The following is a 12,515-nucleotide window of genomic DNA, read 5'->3' on the forward strand; positions in this document are numbered from 1 at the left end:
GAACGCTAGTGCTACACACTGGTCAAATTGGTAGAAATCCATTCAGTTTGCACAGTTTACATAGTACGCTGAGGCCACTGGGTGGAGTGTCGCTCAGACTTTTAAAAATAGTGTTTGTATTTGTCATCAGGGCACTGGGAAAGAAGGTTGATTCTCCCAGAAGAGTGAGAGCACGGAGAGGAGATCTGTAAGGCCAGGATTATCTCTAAGATTTTACCAGCCAATTGCTAACACATGTTCAAATTCACAAGGGCTAGTAATATTGGGAGGGAAGGGAAAGGGCAGAGAGTGCTGGGAAGATTTTGTCCAGGTTACTTGCTTCTGTCATAGAGGCACATTGGGTTGGATCCAACAGTGTGGTTCTGCCAGTGGAAGGAAATCCACTGGCAGAACAGATTTCCCCTCCCCCTGTAGGCCCCCCGCACATCCCTCAAAACTGCTCCAGAGGGTTGGGGGCTCCCTGGAGAAGATTTGCACTGGGGGGCTGCAAGGGGAGGAGAAGACAGGGAAGTCCCACTGCATGAGCGGATGTCTGCTCGAGTGACCCTGGACCCAAGCCATTCAGTATAATTGCAATCTTGGAGTCTTAGACCTACTGACCACCCATCATCAGATTCTGAAGCTACCATGGAAATCAGCCCTTTGCCACTACTTGCAGCCTTCTGATTTCTTATTACACACCAAACTTACAGCTCTGAGAATGTGTGTGTCTCTCTCTCTACTTGATATCCACGTCCCCTTTGCAGAGCTGTGCTTCCCCCCGCCCCTCCTCCCAAGAAACGCTTAGATGCTTGTGGGCAATGCAACGACTCAGCTAATCTAACTGCTGGTTCCACAATGGGAACTTGATTCACCACAGGCAAACAGCATCTATGTTAAATTATTCATAAGGCAAAATGTGCTAGGCTAAGTTCACCTAGAAAGCTAACAGGCAGTGAATATGGGACCCTGAGCACAGATTTCCTACATCAAGTTCTTTTATGCTATTGTAGGTATTCCCCTGGCATCAGTGAAGCTGAGGAGCCTTTCGTAACATGGACGTCTACAAGAAAATACTTCTCCAATAGTAGCAGGATATGCTGCATAAGGTTGTTGTTTTTTTTAACTGAACCTAGCCTGTGTTGCCTCTCGAGAAAGGTTCTGAGTGGTCATCACAAGCCCAGTTGAGAAGTACCCAAAAGCTGGTAGAAAGAGCAGAAGCCCAGATGTCTAAGGTGTCAGGGTGGAAACTGAGCCGATAGAACCCCAGAGCAGTTCTGATTCTGAGGAGGAACAGCAATCTGTGGGAGAGGAGCTCGCTCATCTCTCACAGGCACAGCAGCTGGCAGAGATTCCTCCTGCCAGCATTCTTGGGATAGATAGTGACCCTGGCAGCGAGAGAGTGCTGGAGGGGGGCTTGCTGGACGCTCGACACCGATGCAGGGAGTAACGACAGATGGAGGGCGTGGAAAGGAGGCGTAGTGCTCGTTTGGCGCGCAAGCAACAGTCGCATCCCGAGGACCCAAGGGAAAGAGGGAGGATCTCTCCCTAGCCCATAAGTTCAGGGTCTTCCCATGATTCTCCTTCAAACGGGGACCAACTGCCTAACCTGGAGCATAGGCTACTCTGCTATCTTTCCCCAGTGCTGTTCCTTGCTTAGTTGCTGGTGATTAGCATCTGAAAGAGTCATTAAGTTGTAAAAGGATTAAAGCCTTGAAAAGAATACTTTTGTCTGTGTCTTGAGTTGGCTATTGGAGTAGACTGTAAGAGGCAGCTAGGGTGCATCCTGACATAAGGAGATTAAGGAGCCTATACCAGGGGTAGGCAACGTCATGCTCATGGGTACCTATGTGCCCCCAGGCACCAAGGCCCCCTACCCCTCCTACTTTCTTTTTTAATTAACACAATTTCTTACCAGCAGCTGGGATTGCTGTGAAACAGGTTTCTGCTGGTGCTGAATGTGCGATCAAAAGAGTTGTTTAGTGTGTTTGGAGCTCAGACCCCACCTCTGCCGTATACTCAGTCTTTGGGGCAGGTTATTTGTCACACCATGGGAGCCATTTTATGGTGGTGCCCAGGACAGTTTCTCAAACTGCCAGATGTGTCCACAGCCCAAAAAAGTTGCCTTCCCCTGGTCTACGCTGTCAAGTCAACTCTGCATACTCTTGACTGGCATTTTCCAGCTCTGTTTGAACTATTTGTGGACCAGATGCAAAATGTGAGCTACCCTTGGGTTTAGCCTACAAGCTGTTTTGGAGAAAAACCGAACTTTTTTTGCCTGTGCTACTGTGTAAAGTAACATGTATACTGACGGAACAATCTAAACTAACTCAACACAAGGGTGGGAGCCTTTTACCCTTGGGGTAATCTGTTGAGGGAGGAAGATATGCCAGCTGTGGGCAGGGCCAGCACTGAAAGTGAGTGGGGCTACCTTCTCTCTCTCTCTCTCTCTCTCCCCCTCCCACCCCTTATCTCTCTCCGCACCCACCCAGTTGACTGCCAGGAGAAGGACAAAGGCTCTTGCTAGAGGTCTGAACTGGTAGCCGGCCAAGGGCTGCAGGTTGCCCAACTCCTGTATTAACAGTTCTGAAGGAATTCATAGTTCTCCTCATCCTAAGTCTCTGAAGAAACACACAAGATCACGCAACTGCCTTATCAGGACTGAGTCTCAGCAAGCTGGATCCAGCTCTCCCTCAAATTCCCATCTCCTCCAGTTGTCAGAAAGACAAAGAAACAATTTCTGTTTGATATATTAAGAAGACAAAAAGGTTTCTGCCCTTCCTATCACCTAGTGACCTCAAACTGAAGGATAAAAAAAAGAAAACTTCTGGGCCAAAGGTTGGACAACTCTATTACCTCTTAGCATGAACCAACTTGCAGTCCATTTGCCAAGCCTTCATCCTCAGGTACGGTTTCTTTAATGTAAGCCCTGCAAGCTGTCCCAGCAATTAAAGCTCTCACTTATGCATTCTAAGGGATGAGGATTGCTCGATGTGAGAAAATGCTTCTGAAAAATGCAAATCATAATAGAACCTGACTCCCAAGATGAGTAACTGCTGCTGGAAGCAGATACCTTCTTTCTTAAATTTATTTGACTAGGCATATTTGTATCTACGTGTCTGTACCAATATATCCATTCCCCAAAATGTGGTGTGGAAACCAGCATCTGCGTACAGCCCTTCCTTGGAATGCGTACTCTGGGGAGAGATACCAGCTCAGTGATAAGAGCACAGGCTTTGCCTTCAGAAGGTCCCAGGTTCAATCCAGTGCTTCACACCTTGGATAGCTCCTTTAAAATTTTGACTGGTTCTGAATGAAACCTGGAGCGGATTCACTGCCCCATTGACACTGGAACCACCAGCCTCTACTGGTTCAATCCCTGGTATCTCCAGTTAAAAGGATCAAGCAGCAGATGATGGGAAAAACTGCTGCCTGGGACAGCGGAGAGATACTGCCCATCAGAACAGACCAGGGGTAGGTCACCTGGTGCCCTCCAGATGTTTTGGACTACAACTACTATTAGCTCCAGCCAGCAGAGTTAATAGTCAGGGATTCTGGGAGCTGTAGTCCAAAATATGTGGAAGGCACCAGGATGCCTGCCCCTGGAACAGACAATACTGGGCAAGAAGGACAAGTTTGATCTGGTATAAGGCAGCTTCTTATGCAATGCCAAATTCTTTGCTTAAAAAAGATCCCACAGCTTGAATAAGATTGGAAGTTGAGGGAATTTCCCTTTTTGCTTATTTTTTTGTATTTGAGTCTAATAATGATGGGGAAGGAGGAAGGAGCTATGCAAGGCTCATTCTAGTTCTTAATCAGCCATTGCTTACGTGCCTTCACTCCTATCCTGGCAGCTACCAGAGCGTTTTAAAATGGAAGTGAGGCATTCTCAGGATGCTAAACTCTGTGCCAAGTTGAAAATCATGTGCTTTTTCTGCACTTGCGTGTAGTTATAGAATCTATCTAGCCATGCTTTAAAAGGCTCCTTTGTGTAAAATGATTTAGCCAGTAATAGACACAATTCAATACAATGAGGTTTCCCCTATTCCCCTCCTCGTTGAGTATTCCCGCACTCCTCCTCGCCTTTCCCTCTCCTTAAGGAACAGGAAAAAATTGGTTTATGCCAGGAGTCTGAATGTTGCAACCTGTAGGGCAGGCAGCAGAGATACATTCCATCTCTAGCCTTCTGTCAATGACTGTAGGAGAACCAACTGTATAAGCAAGTCTGGGCAATATTACTACACAGGTCTAGTAGCTGAAACTGGCCTCTTTTATTTTGAAGAAAAAGAAGTCACAAGGGCCCCAATCTAGAATGTGCTCCAGGTCCAGATCAGGGGCCTGTGTCAGTTTCCTGCTGAAAGTCGTCCTCCCCCAGGCTATTTGCTGTACTCCAGAGATGAAAGTGGCCAGTTTAAGCTCCTAGACCTGTGTAGCAATATCGCTGACTTGCCTATGTAGCTGGTTCTCTTACACTCATTGACAGAAGGCTAGAGATGAAATGTATCTCTGCATGTTTATTATAATGTGCAGTTGGTTCTTTGGTGGTGCCTTTACCAAAATACCTTAGAGCTAGGACAGAGGTTCTGAAATGGATCCATGAGCTCCATTCAAGTGGTCCATTGAAAAGGTGTAGAAGAACCAATGTACTTTCCCCTGCAGTGGATTTATCTTTTCTCCCATGGAGATCAAGGCCATTTTGACCAGGGCCAAATTTATCAAACAAATAGGCTAATATGCTGGTGCAGTCTACTAATTTCCCCTGAGAAGTGTACCAGTTCAAGGGGCCCTTCTCATCACCCTAGCCTCGGGGCCCTTGATTTTCATAGTACGGCACTGGTTTTGACAACGATGCTGGCACTGAAGAAAAAAATGATCTGCCAAACCACTGCATCAATTCTCGAGTGGTCGGCGGGAGGAGAAAATTGAGAATCACTGCATTAGGACTTTGCCCTGTTCTACTTTGAGCCAGAGGGAGGATGACCATGATCAGCCACTTTCAGTCCCCAGAAAGCAGCAGACCAGTGGGAGGTTACTCTGTCCACCCGTACCAGGTACCTCAAAGCAACAGAGCTTTGAGAAGCAGCACTAACATGAACTAAAGCATCCACAAGGACAAGAGATCTTTCAGTGACAGCACAAGACATCTGCAGATGCCAGTAAGGGCCCTGCCCTGCAGCCTATTAACAGAGTCTGAACTGAACGGGGAGTCTGAAGAAACTTCTTCCCGCTGCCTTCCGTGCCTCTTAGCAGATTCTACAAGCAATGCTTTGTGTCTGACCTAGGATGCAAATAAGAGTGCCCATTCAATGGTTACTCGAGTGTGCTGGAACCCCTTAGTATGGGCACTCACACAGTTCAAAGGCAAGGAGAGCTCTAGCATCCAATGGAGATTAAAGTGTGTCATTCTACAATGTATAAAGCAGGGGTGGGCAACTTGCGTAGCCCTCCAGATATTTTGGCCTACAACTTCCATCAGCCCTAGTCAGCATAGCCAATGGTGCAGGATCATGGGAGATATATGCCAAAACATCTGGAGGGCCACATAGGTTGCCCACCCCTGGTATAAAGGAAGCTGACCTCAGCACAGAAGTGAAGCCACCCCTGTAACATAGACAAGACACCCCTTACTCTTGGGAATTTGATACAGATGTCCATGGAGATGGAAACACACTCGGAATGAAGAACAGAAAGGTCCAGCAGACACCTGTTCTTGGTCCAAGAGACAGAAAAGAAATGCATCACTAAGAGACTGGGGAGATTTTTTTAGGGATAGGTCCTTGCATCTTTCCAAGGGCCAAAATAAATCTGGTGGCTGCGGAAACTTCATGCAGAGGACCAAGGGACACTTTCAACATTAAAATAACCACTCAAAGGTTAACCACTTTCAATAACCACTCAAAGTATTCAATAATGTCTTGAGATAACAGCAGTAGACAGGAAGTTCATACAGGGAGGGGCCATAATGCAGTAACAGAGGAATGCTTTACATAGAAAAGGTCTAAGATTAAGTTACCAGCATCTCTAATTAATGAACTTTAAGAAGCACAGAGTTGGGAAAGCCCTCTGCTTGGAAAGTGAAAGGCACTCTCAGTCTAAGCAGACAAAACTGGGCTAGAGGGAACAATCATAAGAACAGAAGAAGAGCCATGCTGGATCAGACCAAAGGCCTAATCTAGTCCAGCATTCTGTTCAAACAGTGGTCAACTAGCTGACTGTGGGAAGCCCACAACTCGGACTTGAGTGCAACAGCACCCTCCCGCTCATGTTCCCCAGCAAGTGGTAACTGCTTCCAATACTGGAGGCAATATAAAGCCATTGTGGCTAGTAGCCATTGACAGCCATGACTCAGTAAAAGGTAGCTGCATATGCATGCTTGTCTGTCTCCAAGTGGTCATGCAGTGTGGTGTAGTGGCTAGAGTGTTGTACTGGGAGCCGGGAGATCCAGGTCCTAGTCCCCACTTGGCCATGGAAGCTCACTCGGTGACTTTGGATCAGTCACAGACTGTCAGCCCAGCCTACCTCACAGGGTTGTTGTTGTGAGGATAAAATGGAGGATTATGTACGCCACCTTGGGTTTCTTAAAGGAGGAAAAATGGTGGGCTATAAATGTAATAAATAAATGTTAATCAGTCCGATTAAGAGAGATACACAAGAGCACGTTTCATGTCTTCAAACTGTAATGCCTGACTCAATGGCTTCTAAATATTTCAGAAGCTACTGTGAAGTCCCAGTTTAGGGAACAGAACATCTCCTTTCAAGATGATGTGTGAGTATAAGCAGGGATGAGGAACCTGTAGCCCTCCAAATGTTGTTGGAATCTTAAGGACCTAAAATAATCCACCCAATGTCATTAAACCCTCCTTTTCTTCTAGCTCAATTAATCCTACTTTTATTCTGCAAATAAATTTTCAAAATCATTTTCATACTGTAAGTTGGATTGGTGTACAAGTTGATAGCTGAACTGACTTGGGTTCACTCAGAGTAATGTTTGAAATTAAATTAAAAATTCACCACTGTGTTGATCACGTGATAAAGGACAGTTACTTGATCAGTTACTAGAATCAGTCACACCCCAAATCATTGTCCCATACCACCACAGGCAGCATCCATTTGAAGATGCTTCAGAGAGCACGTTGTGTAGGCCAGTCAAGTTAAAAAGCTAGAAATTGAATGGAGCTGAACAGGGAAGTTAAGAGCCAAAGACCGCTGCTAGTTCACCACATGGGAAGCAATGCTGTAAGTTTGACTTTGTCAACTCTGTGATGTTTTCTGATGTTTTCGTGAGAGACAATTACTTGGATCTCTAAATGAACAGAACTCCAGCTTCTAGGATGCTGAACTGGCTGGCCTACACAACCTGGCTTGTGAACACACACTTTGGACTATGCACCAGCAGATCAAATTTTCTGTATTAAGGAAAGGGGTCAACCCATTTTGGGTGGCCTTGGTGGCCAATCAAAAATTTGTGGCCGCCAGGATATGTCCCTGCCTGGCAGAGCAGAGTCTTGTCTCTGACCTTGTGCTGTATCTCTGAAACACAGTGTGAGTGTGGGGACAAGCCGATACCCCTTTGGCATCACACTCCAGCAAAGGACTGGTGGGGGCAGGCCAGCTCTCTCTGCTTCTGGTCTGCCAGGTGTTTGGAACTCCAGCTGCCCAGCAAGCTCACAGACAACCAGATATGTCTTTGCTGTCCCCTCCAGCTCCAACTCAGAGCGAATGAGGAGAGGTGTGCCACTTTTCTCCACCTCTGTGCCTGCCAGGGAAGGCCCAAGCTCCAATCACCCAGCAGATGTGAAGACACGCTTCCAAGTCTCCAGTGCTCCCCTGCCATCTCAAAGCCAGTAAGCAGCAGCTGAGGCATTCTGGCTTGCTCTTCCTCTGCATTCAAAAGCTCTGAGCACCCAGCAGAGAGACAAGTCAATGCATCTCCATCTGTACAGCAATTCAGAGACTTGAGAACAGACTGAGAACCCAGGCAGGAATTACTTACACAATGGCACTGACTCCACGGCAGTACCGCTCCCACATGCTGCGAAAACGAGGCTGGCCCCCAATGTCCCAGAGCTGTGGGGAGAGGGAAAGAGTGAAGATGAGAAGTTGGATGTGAACTTGCAAGCCCAAGCTTTCTCCTTGACTCACACATACCCCACCGCCCCTTGCCTGCTCTACTATACGTTCTCTCATCTCCATTTCAGGTATGGTTGGCCACACTCCCTCAACAGCCCACAACCCTCTGCAGCCAAGGAAACAATCTGTAGGTCTAACCATGACATCCTAGAGAGCCCTTGAGTTTCTGACCTGCAATGCTAGAACTTCCACTCCACGAAAGCATTCTCACATTCACAAAAGCTGCAAAGTGCTTGTGTATTCCGACTATAATTATGAATTAAAATCTATTAATTTTGTACAAATCCAAGCAATGGAACTGATATTTACATTAATTAAATATATTTGTATAGTTTTCCCTGGCAAAGCGCACAAACGGAATTGAAGGAGACTAAATTGTTTATGGGCGTGATTAGAGATGCTGATTAACCAGATGGATTCTGTTGTCACTACACTGTTTGGACAACTCCTTTCAGGATTTCTATTAAAGACCTGCCCTCTCTAGCAGGAACAGAGTTAATCCTCCAGATAATCTGCAGAAGTACTGAGGTATCTAGCTATGGTCAGGGAATGGCCATCTAAAAATCCCCCATCAATAGTGAGACAGCAAAATAAATGGTTATTCTAGGGTGTATTATACTTTGCCTTACATGTATTTATTTATAACCAGCCTTTTGACTTAAAACCTCCAATGTGGTTTACAAAAAAGGTTCTGCAAAATTAAGCACATCACACAAAAGCACACTGAATTAACAGAAGATTACAGCTGGCAGCAATCAATTTAGTGCTCAAATTCTGCCCCCCGGGGGGGGGGGCTCCCACCCTGATTGGCCCCAGTTTTAGTCAAATGATGCTTCCCTGTAGCCTTCTAAAAATGTAGCTAAGAGGGCCAGGCCTTCTCTGCTCACTACCCCGTGATTTGAGCATGGAATTAATTTTCATAATACTGACCAGAGCACCGCAAGAGCCTGTGGCACCTAAAAGCCAGCATGGGATTCCATATGGAAGAAGCAGGTAGGCTTTTGGGGGGGTGTGTGTGTGTAAAGGTAGTGTTGTTAATGTAGTTCCATTAATTTGCCTGAACTTCCTTACCCTCCCAAGCTTGTCTCCAGCACTACGTTGCAAATATAGCAGCTGGCTTCGCAAAGACACTTTGCATCTTACCTTTATAGTCACGTTCCCCTTGGTGATCTTCCTCATATTGAAGCCCACCGTTGGGATCATATCTTCATTGAACTGCCCCGACTAGAACAAAACAAAAATGGACCAGTCATTCATATGAAAGACCTGGCAGTTTCTGTGTATTGTGTGCCCCCGCTGAGAGCACACAGTATTCCTAGCTGGAAGGGAGTAGCTCTCACAGAATCCAGCATTATACATTCCAAGTACATAGGCACTTTTTAATAATATAGCTGGTATCTACCCCATGGAAGAAATAATGCGGGGGCAGGAGAGAACCAGTGCCAAAGCCCTGAAGCAATACCTTCCTGGCTAGTAGTGGATACACCACAGCTGCCACTACATGAATGGCTCCACATATTCCACTACAGCTCCACTGGTAGTAATCAGCTGTCACAGTAAGCATTCGCTGCAGTACACCAGCTGCCTACACTGATTCGGTTTAAAAATAATAGAATGCCGCAGCTGTTAATAGTGAGTGTTTCAACACTGTCTGTAGTTAAAACAGTTTCTCTGCTGTTGAACGCTCGGAAGATGCATGGGGCAGATGAACCTTTTCCTTGGGATCCCACTCGGAGTGCAAAAAACAAGGTGTGCAGAATAAACAGTCATGTCAGTTCTATTGGCTGCATGGACAATGAGAACTTCAAGCACCTTATAGGTGCACGGATTGGGATCATTAAACCAAATCTACAGGGAAAAAATATATATGAGCGAATCAGTTTTCTTCTTCTTCTGTCCCACTGTATGTAGATGGGTGGCAGGGTAGGTGTATTTCAGGATATACGACCTTGTAACTGACAGATCCTCCACTCAAGTTGTACATGGGCAGTGCAAGAGTTGGAACATTTTGGGGGGTACTTCCACCCATCCCCGTCCCCCCAAAAATGATGCTGAAATCAGAGGCGTGCTTCATGCCAAGCACATAAGTAGCAGCAACGGACGGTTGCCATCTTAGTCTTATGGTTATCTGCATGTCATATCATGTGGGCTCCATGGCCCATTCCATATTTGGGTCCTTTTGAGATGCAACCAACAAGGCAACTTCATGCCATGTCTGACAAGCTTCCTGGGAACACAATTTTCATGCACCAGACCACGGTTCCTCAGCCAGCCTGTTTTTACCTTTAGCGCCATTCCTCTCACTTAGCTTACATTTCCACAATTCCTGTACAATTCTCCAGGTGCAAAGTGCCTGCAAACATCCCCACTCAGCAATTCTCTGTGCCTTGCTGTGTCAAAGGAGTATTGTGTCTTCTTGTCAGATTCCTTCATCCCAGGGAGAGGAGCCTGTGGCACCTCAGATGTTACTGGACTACCACACCCATCAGCCCTGACTGCTGGCAATGCTGGCTGGGCCTAATGGAAGCTGGAGTCCAACAACATCTGAAGGACCACAGGTTCCTCACCCCTGCCTTAATCTAGACCAAGAAAAAAGTATTGAGATTTTAAGTTCCTATTCATTTTTGCACCTGATTTTCAATTTTACCAGTTTACTAGAAGGCAACTGTCTAGACAAAAAGGCAACTGTGTTCACATTATTATTTAAACGTATGTGTCGCTTCTCAATGCAAAAAGCAGTTTTGAAGTGACGAATGTCCACAAATACAAGCATCCATATTTTATGTCACAAATCCACAATAAGATGTCACAAATAGAAGACCCAAACAACCTCCTCAATTCCTAAAGGAAGCGCATAAATATGCGTCACTGGGACACTTATCACTGAACACTGAGGAGCCAAACAAAAACAAAGAACAACAAAGAAGCTCCTACAAACGTAACTTTAGATAAAGGGTGGGCTTTTGTGTCGCTTTGACACTCTCAATTCAGAGCAAGCCGAAAAGTGGAAGGCTAACTCTGCACTGCAGAAAACCAGTGCTGCTCCAGTTCTGTGCTACATACAATGCATTGCAACATTTGATTCCTTAATTTCAGAAGTCCTTCGAAATTAATATGTCTGTCAGCACAGTTCAGCCTACTGCTGTTTTTTTCAGTGATTTACAAGCTCAATATTACCAGCATCCTAAAACTTCTCTGGCTTTTCATCTGGTCTCCAAAATTTTATGAGCCTGCAAGTCTCCAGCTCCAATCTATCTGTCAGCAATGAATTTATGCAACTCTCCAATTAGATTTTTTTTTTTAGTGCTTTTAGCCATCGGCTTTTCAAGATACGACACACATCAGCAACTCTTCCAAGGCTCCCAAACATTTCACAAAGATTGTGTGTGTTCTCCCCTAGCTTTCCACCTTAAAAGGCACATCTCGATTCTGGTCAAGGAGAGAATAATAGACTGCTCAAGAGCAACATGCTTCAATAGGTCAACCAGTGCAATCACCACCTGGAATTTAACATACCAGGCTATTCTAGCCCTTGGCTCTTCCACAGAGCTAAGATCTCACACTAGTAGGGTGACCTCATGTACCCTCTATTTTTCTGATTGAAAGCTCTTCTGAAATAGACTATCAATGCTACTCAATGGAGAATTGCTGTGGAGTTAAAGTGAAAAATGCACACAGTGCATGCTGGGATTTCTAAATGAGGAGATAAACAAGTCATTTGGAGATACGGATCTCACAGAGGTTTTGAAGCTACTGAAGTGAAACTTTAAGCCACTAGTGCTGCAATCCTATACTCACTTACCAAGGGAGTAAGGCCCACTGAACTCAATGGGACTTACTTCTGAGTAAACACACATAGAATTCCACTATAAAGCTCCATAAACATGTTTTTTTGTTTTTTTAAAAAGAAAGGTCCCAGGACTCAAGACTGCAGGAATCATCACGACTCCACTGCTGAACAAAAAAAAACCTCTGCCTGATCAGCAAAAGTTAGGGTCCCACCACCCAAAACATGCCACACAAGGGGCACAACAAGCATGGCAAAGCTGGGAATGGTGAGAAAGGGAGATCCCACATAAGTTAGCTCTGCTTTGTAAATGTTCACGTTTAGGAGTTTTAATTGTGCACACAGATTGCTAAGAACTAGGAGAGCCAGCGTGGCGTAGTAGGCAAGAGTGTTAGACTTGGGCCAAAGGAACCCAAGTTCAAATCCCAATAAGCAATGAAGCTCACTGGATTACTTGGGATAAGCACTCTTCTCTAAGCCTAACTCAAGAGTTGCTGTGACAACTCTATGTATGCCATTGACCACCCTGAGCTCTCTGAAGAAAGCACAGGATCGGGTGTGATAAACAATGAATGGTCCACAACATCCAAGCATAAGAACTTCACCATGGAAGTCTCCA

At 45.6% G+C, this 12,515-nt stretch overlaps 1 protein-coding gene across 1 annotated transcript in view; it reads right to left on the reverse strand.

The window, feature by feature from the left end:
• Positions 1-12,515, reverse strand: part of ARL8A (ARF like GTPase 8A) — a 47,080-nt gene that overhangs the window by 11,804 nt on the left and 22,761 nt on the right. Inside the window, exons 2-3 of the mRNA XM_084853635.1 lie at positions 9,253-9,333; positions 7,973-8,046 (exon numbers count right to left, since the gene is read on the reverse strand). Of these exons, the coding sequence (XP_084709761.1) occupies positions 7,973-8,046; positions 9,253-9,333 (155 nt within the window). The remainder of the gene's footprint in view (positions 1-7,972; positions 8,047-9,252; positions 9,334-12,515) is intronic.

Source organism: Heloderma suspectum, chromosome 4, assembly GCF_057233095.1.
Source record: "Heloderma suspectum isolate Gila_16-S chromosome 4, 16-S_ref, whole genome shotgun sequence".
NCBI lineage: Eukaryota > Metazoa > Chordata > Lepidosauria > Squamata > Helodermatidae > Heloderma > Heloderma suspectum.